Raw genomic sequence first — 16,487 nt, 5'->3', positions numbered from 1 at the left:
CTAGGTCAAGAATGAGGATAACACCCTCTTGATGCTATCACACACACAAAGTGAATTCTCGACCGGCTCGAAATCACCCTGACTAGTTCGATCTTCCACTCCGTGCAAAAGGATTAACCCAACACCAATCTCTGTACATCCTCACAATAGCATCTTAAGAAATCCCTATCTTTTTGTGCGGCCTGTAGTACTTCAGCCTGTAGCACTTCTCTTCACTTAAAAAATTAATTTAACTCAATATCTATATTAAAATTTTAGACCTCGACAGGCTTGATAATCAAACTTCAACTCTTTGCAACAAGCCTGTTTCTCTTCATAAGTTCAAGCAGTATACATGAAACAGCATTTCAAATCTCAGCTACACCACCAAACCCTCCTAGACCCAAATAGATGGTGTCAGCATATAGTGCCTCTAGAAGTCAAAATCAAACCAAGATTGTCATGTAAATGAGAAAGGATTTGTTCAGAAGTTTACCTCTTTCAGCAGGAGCAAATAAGACATCTAGGGCAAGATGTGCAAAAGTTAGGAATATCAATTTCCTAATTTCGATTTTTTGCAACTCGCAATTAGGAAATCACCATTCCTAATGTATGAAACTTTTTTGAGTTTCATTAGCTATTCGTAGTGGGTCACGTATAGACCTACCACATTGATATTAATGAATTAGCTCGAACTTTGTGCCCTACTATGGCTCATTGCCATCCCATGAGTTACCACCAACTTACACTTGACTACAAATTGCAAATGTTTTGCAATCGCATTTCAGTCGCAAAACATTTGTACATACCATTCTAATTCGGTATTAGGAAGGTGTGGCCATAACACTCCCATTCAAATACTGAATCGCAAAACCCAATTTGAGATTAGGTTACAAGTTACCGAATCACAAATTGGGCTTTTTACATCACTCAAATCATTTTTGCAGTCACAACAGCCCGATTCCAGAATCTGGCCATTTGCGAGCGCTAGAATAATTAATACATGTAGCCCCTCTAGTCTCAAAGAAAAGAGGCATCTGAATCTAACCTGCTCAGCAATGCACAGTTAAAACATAAATTAGCTACAAGATGCAACGCACCTCAGTGTTCTCAAAGAGCGTAGACCAAACACGATTGAACATTTCACGGTATCAGGGGGGTCAACCCTTTTCCCAGCCATTACATAATGGACGTTTTCTGCTGCACGTGTCGACCTTCGAGAGAGATATCTCGTAGTAGGAGGATACATATTGGTCAGCCTTTCCTCGGCACAGGTGCAGGGATTCATTATTCAGCTTTCAATGAGAGACATGAAAATAAGCAATTCTCACAGAAACCAAAACATTTTGCCACAATCTAATTAGTGTGAACTACTGCAGCTTGGCTCCTGAAACGAGAGAAAAAGAGAAAGAACACAGCAGCCCAAAGCACTTTTCATGTTAGCGTGAGTCCTTTAAAATGAGGCCTACATTAACTATGGCTAACTTAATGTGAACATCTTACTGTATACATTAGTGTATGTTATGCAAGTTAGTCTATGTTATACAAATTGAAAAATAGTGACAGAGTGTCACCATTCCACTGTAATTGCACAAGGCAGGGGCCCTCCTGCTCTTCAACATGGGAAGTGCAAAAGCATGACAAAACCCCCACTTGTGAGTCAGGTAGAAGCCTTTAACAGCCCTTAAGCGTTGGTCAACGTGGAGTGCAACCAGAAACCCCCAGCTATAAGCAAGAGCAATATATTTGTGTAGTATCCTTGTGATGATGTGTGATGTCACTTCAATGGACGTTGTCATGTGTGTGCCTGTCATGTTTTGATGCCACACTGTGCTGCATTCTGTTTCTCATGCTGCACTAGTCCTTGGGTTTTAGTCCCATGTGACGTTATTTGTACATTTGGGTGTTAGTCCCAAACAATTTTTTTACTTGGGTGTTAGTCCCATAGTGTTCTTCACATGAGGGGTGGCATATTGGGTTTTCGCCACAGTCTTCTCACGTGAGAAGTACTTCCTTGGGTGTCATTCCACTCATTGTATTTTAGTCTGGGGTTATGTTTTCCCCTCACTTCTGTCATAATTGTCTTGCTCACTTGTAGTATGTGAGCTCTGCATTTATTACTTACTTTTTTTATTTGTTCATTATTAAAGGAGGAGGATAGTGTTAGTGTTTTTCTATTTCTATCGCTTTCTTCCTTCTTTCTTTTCTTAGTTGTCTGTTTTGTCTGTTTTTTCCTGTTATTTCGCATTCATCCCTGGGTTTACAGATTTCTTGCAACTATTGTATATTTTTTACTGTGTATAGTTTTTCTCTTCATAGTTATTTTCTCTTTTTATTTTTCATTTTGAGAGAAAGAGGATAATGTAGTATCCTCAGGTTGTATATATGTTCCTTTACTCCTCTGCATCCAGCTGCTCAGCCAGTGTGAGTGTTCCGGTTAGAATGTTAGTGTGAGTGGAATGCTTGCGTGCATGTGGTCAGTTGAGGATGGGCTGAGCTGCTCCTGGTGGGGCTTATTGTATCTACATCTATGAACTTAATAAATCACTTCTACTTATACCTGGCCACGCTCCAGCGTCTACTTATGACACCCGAACATGTGTGACGAGCCCACTACAATTTGCCATAAAAATGCATAAGGGGGCTAAAAATACACCAATCATTCTCTATGAATCGCACAACACATCCAACTGTGGGCAAGGTGATGGAACAATTACAACAATTTCCATTCTTGTACAGACTGGGGGAGAAAGGTACTCAATGTGCTTTTCACTTCAGTATTATCATCCCATCAACCTCAGTTGCCCCCTTATTTAGGTTTTTTTAATGGAAAAAAACGTTATACCTGTGCTTCTTTATCAGCTCTATCCATTTCTGCCAAGCATTCAACATCAGTATTGACATGCGCTTCTAGGAGAAATGACACTTTCTACATTACATTTACTAGCATTGATAATAGAATAAAGATTTGCATTTTGTATAAGCACATAGAGGCACCCGAAATAGAGACACTTTTACACTCCGACCAATACAGTTACATACGCCCATCTTTAGACAGTCCAAAATACTTATGAAGAAATCAAAAACCTTCTTAGGGGTCCCACTAATACTTGGTCCTTTTAAACCAACACAGAAGAAATTGGCACAGAAGCTGAAATATAAAAGAACATCTTTATTAACCTCAAATGAGTGAGACTACGCACACAGAAGCCTTAGAAACTGAATGAGGCAGTCTGAGGAGTGCAGAAAACAGAGGCCTTACATATGCTTAGGGTTACATAGTAATCATAAGACCAAGGGGCAGTCCTGGCACATGTAAGCATGCAAAAATGACTAAGATGGGCATACAAGATCTACTTGCTCAACAAAGTGGGAGGAGAGTTACTTCTCCATACAGCAGCAAAAATAGCCTGACAGTTATACTAGAGAAGCAGGTGCATTCCACTAGCTAGGCTCTTCTGGGCATGTGCGAAGGTGGAAAATGCTAAATATAGTTCGTTTCTAGGCAGATTAAAAGAGCAGTCAACACTGAGGGAGGACAGAGCACATGGCGAGCACGTGGCAGTACATGGCAAACAAAATGGCTGCCAGAAATACAAAATGGCTTTCACAAAACGGATAAGATAACTTCTAAATACAGGATGGCTTCTGCTAATGCTAACCCATTGCTGTCAATTTACAACACTTACAGTAATCAAAGTACACAAACCAACGGGAGAGGGCGCACTAGTATGCACATTGTAGGATGTAGGGTGACAGGCAGCAAAATAACGCACAGCTCTTTCGGCACACATGAAGAAAACCATTTATCAGCTATTCGCATGGACAGATTGGCTGGAAATCAAAAATATAAATACTTTATGACGTTGTCAATTTAATACATTAGCAGTCTCAAAATGTGGGCAAATTTCAGTAACCATGCAGTCATCATGCAGTAATTTATATAATGTCCATTATTTACCCAGGCCAATATAGTCAAACAATTTGTTTGGTATGGTAATTAGTTATCTAGTGCTGTTAACAAAATTAATTGTGAAAAGGTGCAGCATCAAGTATTAAAAAAGAAAAAAGAAGATATGCACACAATTTGTTCACTCTGCTGGCCTGTACAACATTTTTCCATCAGTGTCGGCTTTGTTTGCTTTGCATTGCAAAATGGGGGATCTTGTGGAATTAGGCTGCTTTGTGGTCAGGCAAGTCCAATGATAATCATGGAGTTAATGGCTAATTTCTTTCTTCAAAATGACTGCTGGCTAGACATAACTTACTTTTTACCAGCAGCAAACCAGTGAAAATGGGATGTATGACGGTACAACGCGTACCGTTACAACGCGTACCTTACGATGCAGGTTTAACAACGCAAGTCGTAACGACTTGCGTTGGAGGGGCGCTGGATAGTGAATAGTTTTATTTACTATTCCAACTCCAGTCCCCGTGGATAGTAGGGAAGGTGTTGGATAGTAAATTAAACTATTCCCTATCCTAGAGCGCCCTCCAGCGAACGTCGTTGTAACGACTTTCGTTGTAAATCCTGCGTTGTAACGGTACAGCGTTGTAACAGTTCCGGTGTAAAGGATGTTTCCCGTGAAAATGCCAGATTCTATTTCAAGAATATGGCCCTAAGCTCAACTGCATTTCTGAACAAGGCGTTGGCTGCCCAGCCATTAAACAGTCCAGCAGTCCTATACACAACAGAAAAATTCCCTGATTCCTAATTTATTTTCAAAAGGATTTGACTTATGAAAGAAGCATGTGGGACAAACACAATGACCCCCTCACCCCCGCCCACTGCAAGTGGTGAACAAGCATTTGCAATGCAATAGGTCTCGCATTTACCAGACTTTGAGCTATTGGCACTGTAAATGTCAATAGCAAATGCAAGACCTATTGAATTGCAAACATTGTTTGTTTCCAGGCGCCCATGCATCGCTTCCACCTAATAGAGGCTATGCCCGTTTCTTTAGACGAGCCGTGTCTAAAGAAAGGGCATGGCTTCTATTATTTGCAAGCACAGCATGGGGCGCTTGGAAACAAACCACCCAAAAAATATTTGTTAAGCAATAGGTGTTGCATTTGCGAGAGTTTAAGCTGTTGTCATTTACAATAGCAATAGTTCAAACTCTCCTAAATGCGATACCTATCACGTTGCAAACAAGCGGCCACCCTTGTACCGGCTGCTTGGACAGTGAAACCGCGCATGGCGTGCTGAACATAAGTAAAGCAGATCATGCCAGCAGTAGGGCAAATTAAACCCATTAAAGAAAATAGTGCTTACAGAGCAAATAACACAGATGGTGTAGCAACCAAAGTAAAAAGGCCAGTCCTCATGTGAGGTTACAAATGAAGACAAGGCGATACTAAGGAGGAACTAACAAGCTGATTACCGAATCAGAAGCCAGCATTTACAAAGGACAAAAACACAAGCCAATGAAAAATAAGGGCGGAGAGTTGGCGGAGCTTCTAGTGCATACTCTAATACAGCATGCCTTGCAGAGCAGCACATGTACTGCCCAGGCTCGACCCAAAAAGTACATTGCAGTGAAAAAATGAGTTAATTAGACATCCCTTTGTAGCAGACCAAAGGAGGATGCTGAGAAATATAGGAGTTTTGTTGAATCACACTAACAACTTACATGCCTCAGACATTTTCAGAATCACAAGTGAAACAAATTGCTTTTATAAAAAGCATTCACAATTGAAAAATAGAGATATATTTTAAGAACAAACAGAAAAGTATTGGAACCGTTTAACAGTAAAGCTAAAAGTAATAGTATTTAGTTCTTGCTTTCTTCGACTTGTTTGAAAAATGTAAATATGTCTAGAAAATGTAATTGATGATATAAGAGCCACTTTATAAAAATGCATATTGCGTTTGTGCTCAAATGTAAAAGGTCTGGCTTACGTTCTACAGTTTACCATTATTTTTTAGACCTACACTAAACAGCAGATGCACTGTCTTGAAGAGACTATTGCATTCAATATGTGTTGTGTTCCTTGTCTCGCCCCTCCTGCAGACAAAAAAGTGCTTTGACATGGCCAGTGCTGGCCCTGTCATACCGCTTTTTTTCCACGACTTTCATCCATGCTTAACAGCAGCTCTGCTGCTATAGCACATAGCTAAAGACATTGACAACGCCAATAGCCGTCGCATTGCCGAGACCTACTGGCTTTGCCAGTGATTGTTTTATTATTATGTTAAGGATTGTCTAGAAAGTCGGCCTCAGGGATGGCAAGTGGTTGGGATTAATTCACTTATTCCTTCCACTTTGTTAGGTCTCGCCTAATCAGCGTGCATGCGCTGCTTAGGAAAAAGACCATTTGTAATCGATTCGCTTTTTGCCCTAAAAACGTGCACGCGTTGCATTGCTTTCAGTGGCATTTATACACGTTTGGTGATTCTCTTGCGGGAGCGAGCTTTGACACCATATGTTTGTAATTAACTTGCAAACATATGGTGCCCCTGCTCGCTCCCGCAAGGGAAACACTCTGCGAGTCTTTTTTTTTGGGCTGGTGCTCGATCTCGCGCGCACTACTTGCGGGACGCTGCATTCTTTGAATTCCTTGTTTGATCTGTAAATGTAATCATTTGAAAATGAACGATGCAGTTCTTGCTTTCCATCTACTGGCCACTGTTGTTGTTTTTACTTGAACCCTTGTTCTTTAAACACTGAATCTATCTAAAAATAGTTTCTCTGTTGTAAATATTTGAAAAGGCTGGTGCATTCGGACCATAAATTGAGCAGTTAACGCTTCATTTGACAAATTCTGCTTCTAGATTTTTCTCCCTTACCTCGTATTCATCAGTGCGTGCTGCCCCATGATCTTATGGTTTATGCGTTTCAACTCCCTATTATTTAAGTCCTGACTAAATTACAACTATGATTCCAATTTCAATATTTTGCGGCATGACGCCTATAAATTCACGTGTGGTCTTGGCCCGCCATCTAGTGGTAAAGTCCGGAATGTTTCCAAATGTTTTGTCAGATCTGTGCGCGTCCACATAAGGTGCTTGCAATAGACAGATTAGATTGTCAGGGGGTCAACAGAAGCCCCACAATCTTCCTTGATTCAATTTAATTCCCGGATTTGTCGGGGCTTTCAAGTGAGGAAATCAGCTGCATAGTATTTTCCGGGTTCCACTCATGGTGACAACCCGGTGCTTTGGATGACGACTTGACTCCCAATTAATAGTCAATTATGGGGTGCTTTGTTTTTGGCTATTTTGATTTCTTTCTCAGACGTGGAGGACACAACTTTCAAGTTTTGGTATAAGAGCTCTTAGAAGATGACACATCCATTTGACGCTTAGATTACATTCACTGTCATCCAGAGGCGCAACTAGAGCCAAATTTCGGTTAATAAAAAATTTCGGGGGGTGGGGGGCTAATTCTTCCAGCAATAGTCAGAGTGGAGATGCAGGGGCTCTAGAAGGGGTGGAAAAACAACACAGCCTCATTAACAAGCAAATGGTATTTTAAAGACCTTTAAAGTACTCAGGTGTGGCTGTGTGTGTGCCTGGGAAGCTGTCTCAGCCGGGCTGCCACACACGACGGGGAGGGAGCTGAAGCCCCTTGAGCCCAGTGGGTGCTGCGCGCCTGCTGTCATCAAATCGGTAAGAGGATGTGGTCTGAAGGCTATATTGCCGACTTTGGAGTTGGGAAACGAAGGTTCTGTAGTAGGGGATCTCTGTGTATAGTCATAATCTAGTGAATAGTCCCGCCCATGTGTGCGGACCCTGGAGCAATCAAAAATAATCTCTTAAGTCGTCAAAAAATGCAGAACTGCACAGACACCTTAGAGAGAATTTTAAGAAAGATAATGCAGCCTATATCCACAGGCTACACTGTCCAGTACTTCTACTAGAAATTCCGCCAAAAATCCACAACAGCACAGCCTGTCCAGATTTCTCCACAGAGAAAAACTTTCCTTTTCCAGCAAAACCCTCTGGAATGATAGAGAGGAAGGAATGGACAGACAAGCCCCATAGGCTGCCATTATGTGGCTCAAAACAGGATACTGTGCCTTTAAGAGAACCTTCCAGAACTCTCTCAGTATCCCAGAATGCACAGCAGGCCCCTCTTACTTCCAGTTCTTTTTTCCTGCTAGCAGGACCCTGGAGCATTAGCTCTTCTTTTTTTAGCTTTTTTTATTCAATTTTTGTGATAATTTTGGATTTTTGCAGCTTCACTCGACGTCTTTGGTCTTTATCTACATTCTGCTGTGTTTTTTTGGCAGAATTTCTGCAGTCTTCTTGTCATTGTACTATTTCTGTCTGACAAGTGCTTTGTCTGCAGCTGAAATAAAGACCAAAGCTGAAGCTCACAGGGTTTATAGTCTGTGTTTGCCTGTGTCTTTTGACACCTGTCTTCTCTGTAACTTCTTTTCTAGGAGGCTTCGGCTCCCAGGTTTGGAGCAGGGGAGTTTGAAGGCATCTTCAGCCTCTGGGTAAGGAGAGGGTAGGTCCTCTACCGGTCCCCATGCTGTGACCTCTGGGGTTCTCCTCAGTAGGGGTACGTCTGAGCTATGACGCGGTTCCGGTCAGCGTCGAGGACGTCATGGAGTGCCTTGACGTCATGGAATGCCTTGACGTCATGGAGTGCCTCGACGTCATGGAGTGCCTCGACGTCATGGTGTGCCTCGACGTCATGGAGTGCCTTTGACGTCATGGAGTGCCTTTGACGTCATGGAGTGCCTTTGACGTCATGGAGTGCCTTTGACGTCACGGAGTGCCTTGACGTCATGGAGTGCCTTGACGTCATGGAGTGCCTTGACGTCATGGAGCGCATTGACGTCATGGAGTGCCTTGACGTCATGGAGTGCCTTGACGTCATGGTGTGCCTCGACGTCATGGTGTGCCTTGACGTCATGGAGTGCCTCGACGTCATGGAGTGCCTCGACGTCATGGAGTGCCTCGACGTCATGGAGTGCCTCGACGTCATGGACCAGTGAAGCTCGACGTCATGGAGCAGTGATGCTCGACGTCATGGAGCAGTGATGCTCGATGTCATGGAGCAGTGAGGCTCGACGTAGAGGAGCAGTGATGCTCCTTTTGGGGCGTTGGTCGCTTAGGCTCCGCTATCTTCCGTTAGGCCAGACGTCACCGTTATGGATGGCTCGGCGTCTCTGTGCAGTGCTGCTTGATGTCGATGTACAGCAATGTCGTAGAGACAGTCACTGTCTTAGTGATGGCGACGTCGTAGTGAGGTCGACGTCATGGGTTACAGCTGCGGAATACTTGCCGTCGCTTGACGCCTGGGTCTTGTTCCAGGCGTCGCTCCGTGGTGAGCCTCTCTTCGTAGGAGGGGACTTTGTGTTCCCGGCAATGTCCACTCACGACGCCGTGCAGTTGATCAGCGTCGAGGAACCCTTCTGATGGGGAGTCTGTGGCTACTTACCACGTGTAAGCGGGGGACGTTGGTCCTTCTGCTTAGTTTTGAGTATTCGCATACCTACTCAGGGTCTGGGTCGCCTCCTGCTCTGCCACCACTGGTGTGACCACCGGGGATGTTTCGGAATTCTCTCGATTCCCTCTCCCACCCACCACCCCAGGGGCATTTGGCCCCTCAGTCTGCGAACCCCCGTGCCTTGATGCCAGGGAGGTGTCTTCCATGAGTACGGGGAGGCTCTCTCCTCCACTTAACTGGTCGGCGGTACTTAACTTTCATACACTACCACCTGCCAGGAGGTTCTGGCTTCGACCATACTCCTGACTTGGTCACAGGGGTGGCGGCATGCAGACAGCATGCTGTGGCCCGCTGTTGCTTGGCCGTTGTGGTAAGACCCCTGTGTGGGGGTGTTTCTCCACCAACTATGTCGGAGCGGAGTTTTTCTCTCCTGCCGACCCCCAGGTATGGTAGATTTGTCCTACATTGCCATACTTGTATTCGTCTGACGTCTCCGCAGCCTGCGGCTCAGCGGTTGCTTCTACTCTCCTGTTCTTTGGGCAACCCTTGGGCTGCCATGAGGGTAGTGAGTGGCCCGCATGAAGTCTGAATCGGAGATTTTTGAAGGCTGTAGGTTTGGGGCGTGGAGAACGGCTTAAGGCCTTCCGCCCTTTCTAGCGGCGTCTTTTCCTCCCAGAATTTGTCTGTGGTCCCGGGCCGCCATTTAATAATTCACAAGTATATTGTGCGCATACGCGGGAGAGCTTGATGCTCCTCGGCGAACAAAGGCCGGCCGGGTCTAGACAGTCTTCGTTTGTCAGCCCTCCTCCAGCAATTCCACCGGTTCACTCGCAGTTTCAGCTGCGCGAGTTCCGAGCGGAGGCCGTTACCCTGTTGGGAAGCAGGGAGATAATACGTCCTTCGGTCTCTAAGAGAAGGTCTGTAGTCATGGTGCTTTCGGGTGCGAGAGAAGGACCAGATCGAGTTCAGGCCCATTCTGGTTTTGCGTTAACCGCTTCGCCGCGGCGGCTTTTCCCGCTGTGCGCGGCATTTTTAAAAATCCCGCGTAACGTGACAAAGCCAGCTCGTCATCCGCGCAGCGCAGGTAACGCCCATGACGAGCTGGCTTTGTCATCCGCGTCGAAGGGGTTAAGCAAACGGAGGTTTGCTGTCTTTGTGCTGGATTTATCCTTAGCTGCAAAGAGGAGGATGGCTGTGCGCTATAGGCCTGCAGGATGCGTACCTCCAGGTGCCCATTCCTTGGAAACATCAGAAATTCCTGCGCTTCCTCCTCAGCACCAATCACTATCAGTACACCGTACTACTGTGTGGTTTGAAGTCTGCACCCAGGACTTTTTCAACATGCATGGCTGTGATAGCAGCGCACCTGAGACAAAACAAGGTGTTTGTCTACCCATACCTGGACGATTAGTTGATCTAAGCCTCCAACTTCCAAGAAGCACGATTGCACTTCAACAGGACGACTGTCCTGCTGGACCATCTGGGGTTGCACATAGATCTGTCCAAGTCTGTCCCGATCCCGGTATAGTTCCTGCAGTACTCGGGAGCCTCCATCAATACGATGTCGGCTAGCGTGTCTCCCTCGAGGAGAGACTCTTATCCATCCTTTGAAAGGCTCAGGCTCTCTTAGCTGCTCCATCTACAACAGTGAGGACGATGTCTTCTCTACGGGGATCAATGGCCTCTTGTACCTTCCTCACTCCGCATGCGCGCCTACACATGTGGGCGCTACAGGACGGTTTGGAGGACCAGTGAAACTAGAACAAAGGGTGTTGGGACGACCGGATTCAGTTATTTCTTCACGCCCAACTGTCCCATAGATGGTGGTGCTCAGCAGAGAATATCCTCAGAGGGGTTCCTTTCCACAGGGACTTCCCGACTCGGACTATCGTTACGGATGCGTCTCTCCTGGGCTGGGGAGCGCATTCAGACCATCTACAGATCCAGGGAGCGTGGTCTCCGACAGAGTCCATGTCTCACGTCAGTTTCCTGGAATTCAGAGCTATTCACTTGGCACGGAAGGCCTTTCATCTGTCCTTCCAGACCGACTCCTTGCTTGTGCGGACGGACAACACGACCACGATGTTTTACCTCGACAAGCAGGGGGGTGCCAAATCACGCACACTGTCACAGGAAGCGCAGGCGATCTGGCACTGGCTGTTAGCCAGAGGAGTGACGATAACGGCGTCTCATCTGCCAGGTGTGCAGAATGTTCAGGCGGACGCGCTGAGCAGACTGATTCAGAAAAAACGCGAATGGGTCATAGACGACGAAGTACTAGGAGACTTCTTCGCAAGGTGGGGGACTCCAGACGTAGATCTTTTCGCCACCGCCGAAAACAGCAAATGCCGAGACTTCGCCTCCAGGTACTACCAGCAGGGGACGCTAGGGGAATGCGCTATGGATCGACTGGTCGAACAGCTTTCTGTGCGTTTTCCGCCCATTCCCCTGATTCCGGCGGTGCTCATCAAGCTGTCCCAGTCCAGGGCACGGATGATCCTGTTTGCCCCGGAATTAGTCCAGGCAGTGGTGGTTCACGGACCTGCTTCACCGGTCTCTCCTTCCTCACATACGGCCGTTCGGGGGGGCAGATGGTGCCCCCCAACCTCTCGTCTTTGAGTTTGGCGGCATGGCTCCTGAGAGAGTGCAGTATGGCCATTTGAATCTACCATAAGATTGTATGCACATACTGAAGGAGGCTAAGCGACCTTCCACTAGGGCTTCCTATGCTTACAAGTGGAAGAGATTTTGCATCTGGTGCAAGTCCAAGAACAATGATCCAATGACGTGTAAGGAAGATGTCATCCTTCCGTATCTTCTATATTTGGCGCAGTCTGGCCTTACTGTTCATTCCATTAAGGTTTATCTCGCTGCACTGACTGCCTACAGGAAATGCCCTTCACAGACTTCCTTCTTGCAGATCCCTGTGATCATGGACTTTTTGGAAGGCTTGAAGAAAGTGTTCCCTCCTGTCTGGCTTCCTTCCCCTTCATGGGACTTGAATGTGGTGCTGTCCAGATTGATGGAGGAGTCTTTCGAACCTATTCATAAGGCTTCGTTGCAGCACCTGTCCTGGAAGGCTGCTTTCCTCGTGGCCATCATATCGGCCCGCAGGGTGAGTGAAATTCAGGCGTTGTGTTACCAAGAACCTTATGCTGTATTTCATGCTGCTAAGGTTGTTATGCGTACTCTCCCTAAATTTCTTCCAAAAGTTATCTCTGATTTCCATGTTAACCAGGCCATAACTTTACCTATGTTTTTTCAGAATCCTTCATCTCCAGCGGAAAGGTCTCTGCATTCCCTGGATGTTAGGAGGGTGTTGAAATTTTATCTGGATAAAACCAAAGATATTTGTAGGTCAGACCAATTGTTTATCAATTATGGATCAGTCAGGACCGGTCTTGCTACCTCATAACAGTCCATCTCGAGGTGGATTGTGTCCTGTATACAATTGTGTTAATAGAAGGGTAATAAGACCTTAGGGGGTAAACCTAAGGCTCATTCCACCAGGGGCAAAGCTGCCACTACTGATTTGCTTCGTACTGTTCCTATAGCAGAAATCTGCAAGGCGGCCACTTGGAAGTCGGTCCATACCTTGCTAAGCATTATTGTCTGGTCACTGATGCCAGGACAGACGCTCAGGTTGGGCAGGCTTCGCTGAGAAATCTGTTCGCACAGTAGTGGTGTTAATTCTATTCTCTCCACCGCCGCTTTGATGTGGGGATGGGCTTGCCATTCTATTTACTAGATTATGACCATACACAGAGATCCCCTACTACAGAAGGAGTAGTTTCTGTCCTGTAACTCCAGTTCTGTAGTAGGGGTATCTCTGTCATAGTCATAAGCGCCCGCCTCCTCCCCGGTGGAGAAAGATATTATGTACGGAATGCTCTGCTGTGCATTCTGGGATACTGAGAGAGTTCTGGAAGTTTCTCTTAAAGGCACAGTATCATGTTTTGAGCCACCTAATGTCAGCCTATGGGGTTTGTCTGTCCATTCCTTCCTCTCTATCATTCCAGAGGGTTTTGCTGGAAAAGGAAAGTTTTTCTCTGTGGAGAAATCTGGACAGGCTGTGCTGTTGTGGATTTTTGGCGGAATTTCTAGTAGAAGTACTGGACAGTGTAGCCTGTGGATATAGGCTGCATTATCTGTCTTTAAATTCTCTCTTAAGTGTCTGTGCAGTTCTGCATTTTTTGACGACTTAAGAGATTATTTTTGATTGCTCCGGGGTCCGCACACATGGGCGGGACTATTCACTAGATTATGACTATAACAGAGATACCCCTACTACAGAACTGGAGTTACAGGACAGAAACTACTCCTTTGAGCCTCTGGGTCGCGCCCACATCCTGTGATTCTAGGCAAATCACTTAAACTCCCCCTGCCTACCAAAACAAGCATTTGCAATGCAGTAGGTCTCGCATTTACGTGAGTTTGAGCTATTGGCAGTGTAAATGACAATGCCTTTTGTTTATATTTTGGTTTATAAAACATAAATAAAAAACATTGTCATTTACAATGCCAATAGCTTAAACTCGCGTAAATGCGAGACCTATTGCATTGCTAATGCTTGTTGTTGCTTGTCGTTCTTTGACTTCTTTGACATATTTTAACATTTCTAAAGAATGTTACTGAAAACTCGACGGCCTCTTTACAAAATGCATTTACCGATTGGGCTCAACTGCAGTAAGTCTGTGTTCTTCCCGATTACGTCAGTTTCTTCACATTTGTCTCCAGGTGGATAGGCAAACATTATTTCTGTAAATCATAACAATGCTTGTGCCTTCTTTTTTAACCCACAGTAACAAAACCAAGTGATCGCTGTGCGTGGAAGTAAATCGGGAAATACCAGTTAATTTATGGAGATAAAGAAGAAACCAAAATATACCAATGAATTCCACATTGAGCATCCCTTTGTGCACTGTGACTATGCTTCTAGCGTCGTACATATCAGGTAAGTGTAAACTCAGTACTGAGAGAAGGCTTTGAAACTATAGGTTCCGTTTTACAATGACGTCATTAAAATATTTCCTTCTGATATGAAAACATTCCAAAAGTTCAAAAATCACACAATGGTTCATACCATTGCGTTATTTAAATAAAGAAGAAAACAAGGGTAATTGTAAAACACATTAAGAAGTAACGAAAAAAGAACAGTGCAAACTTAAAACGTGGCTTATTGTCACAAGGCTTGTGGTAAGTTTTCACAACACGGAAGACATAAGATTCACTAAAGGTCCCTGTGCGTTGCGGGAGGGCCTGGCAGGCAACAGAAGTACTGCACAGCGTATTCCCCCTCTGTACATAACAGCACATCTGGCCCATGGCTGGTTCTGCATTAGTCAATATCACATGATGTCATCAGGCTCCCTGCCATCAGCAGACGTGGCAGAAGATGCGGGATGGGGAAGATGACTCATCAAAAATGCAAATTCATGTTTTTCATATCCATCCTTGCATGCACGTTGCTGTGTGGAGTTTCTGCAAGGTAGAGGCCAGAAGTACACGGCTGACTGACTCCGTCTCCTCTATCTGGCCACACCACCAGGTACAATGACAGGCAGGCCAGAATAAGCACATCATGTCATGAGAGAGAGATGGTCACACAAATGCGCTGGGCACTTCCACGGCTGAGTCCTCTGCATGCATGGGTGTGCAAAGAGGTTATCCATAAGGACTGTATCTGCTGAATAGAGCAGTATCTCAGTCCTAAATACAACAAAGGTGTGGGATGACGCCAATGACAGGCGAGCTGCTGTGCAAATAAAATAGCCTGTATAGAGGGGAAGGCAACAGAGAGCACCCAGGGAGCGAACCCACCAGAAGTGGTAGAGTCATGGCGCTGAACGACAAAGGATGGGGTTGAGAAGGGGAAGATTGAAGAGTTGACACGGGGGAGGATTGTGGGAGCTGAACCATGGTCTGGACGGAAACGCAGGGTAAGTAAAACACCAGCGAGTTGGGGAGAGTCAGAGCAATCCTGTCCATGCATGAATCAGAAACCCCCAGAAACTGTGCCCATTCCAGTCCATCACATATAAAATCCAACAAGCGGTACCACTTTGCAAAGGACATCTGCCAGTGACACCATCGCCTGGGGTTTAAGTCTTAGCCAGTAGATAATCTGATGAAGAGCAGATTATTCTAAACTATATGGATGTGAGCCAAAGCGCCTGCTTGAACTTCAGACTCACAGCTGTATAGAGCCTGGGAATAATAGGCTATAGCCTGGGTTAGACTGTCCAACCACAGTCCTTGAGAGCAACAGTAAGGCCAGATTTTCAGAATAATTATTAGTTCGAGGCATGTGAACTGTAGATCACATGCTGCCTTCTAGCGTTGTGTCCGAATGCGGGCACACCTGGTGGTGGAGAAGCATAAAGAGCCTAAGATGATATGGTTGCTTTGTTGGCCCACATAACTGGTCATTATTCTCAGCACTGCTAGGAGGCAGGCAGCATCCCACTAAAAAAAATGTAGTACTTTACACGAGCCTTTTTCAATAGACTGCCAATTTAGGCCCTGACTACCAGTTGATCAGAATTTTGTATCCCCGCGTAAAAACCTTTTTGCCCAGTGATTTGAATTCTTAGTTGAGTGGAATTTATCACTTTCATTAAATTTCGACAGGTCCAACCTACCGGAACTTAGCAGGAGAAAGGTGTATGGTATTTACTGCACCATGTATATTTTGATGTGTCAAGCACCGACACCCACATGTTATTTCCCAAACAATCTGAATAGCTGCTATTTATCGCTCCCGATAAATAATGTACCCCAGGATATTGTTCTTTATCATGTGCAATAAATAGCACCTGCATTCCGAAAAACTCTGAATCAGGGTCTTAGTCTGTCACATTAATCTGCTTCACTAAGGCATCCCAGTGCTGAAAAAAAACTTTAAAGCTACTACTACTACATTCAGGTCACAAAGAATTCTATGATGGGTGAAGTGGGAGTAGACCAGATTTTCCTGAGTGAAGTAAATTGGCATGAGGGGGGTGTAAAAAGATTCCGTTCCAATTTGCACTTCAAGCATATACTTCAACTTCATGGGGTGTCGACAATAGACGATTGACTATGTCTTGTCCTGGGACTTCAATG

The 16,487-nt window shown here is 45.2% G+C and overlaps 1 protein-coding gene across 1 annotated transcript in view; it reads left to right on the top strand.

The window, feature by feature from the left end:
• Window positions 1-16,487, top strand: part of LOC147750996 (NACHT, LRR and PYD domains-containing protein 1 homolog) — a 784,790-nt gene that overhangs the window by 59,064 nt on the left and 709,239 nt on the right. The window contains exon 2 of the mRNA XM_086918888.1: window positions 14,186-14,337. Coding sequence (XP_086775014.1) covers window positions 14,274-14,337 — 64 coding nt within the window. The 5' untranslated portion in view covers window positions 14,186-14,273. The remainder of the gene's footprint in view (window positions 1-14,185; window positions 14,338-16,487) is intronic.

This window comes from Lissotriton vulgaris, chromosome 1_1 (genome assembly GCF_964263255.1).
Source record: "Lissotriton vulgaris chromosome 1_1, aLisVul1.2, whole genome shotgun sequence".
Taxonomy (NCBI): Eukaryota; Metazoa; Chordata; class Amphibia; order Caudata; family Salamandridae; genus Lissotriton; species Lissotriton vulgaris.
This window is presented reverse-complemented; position numbering and strand designations above follow the sequence as displayed.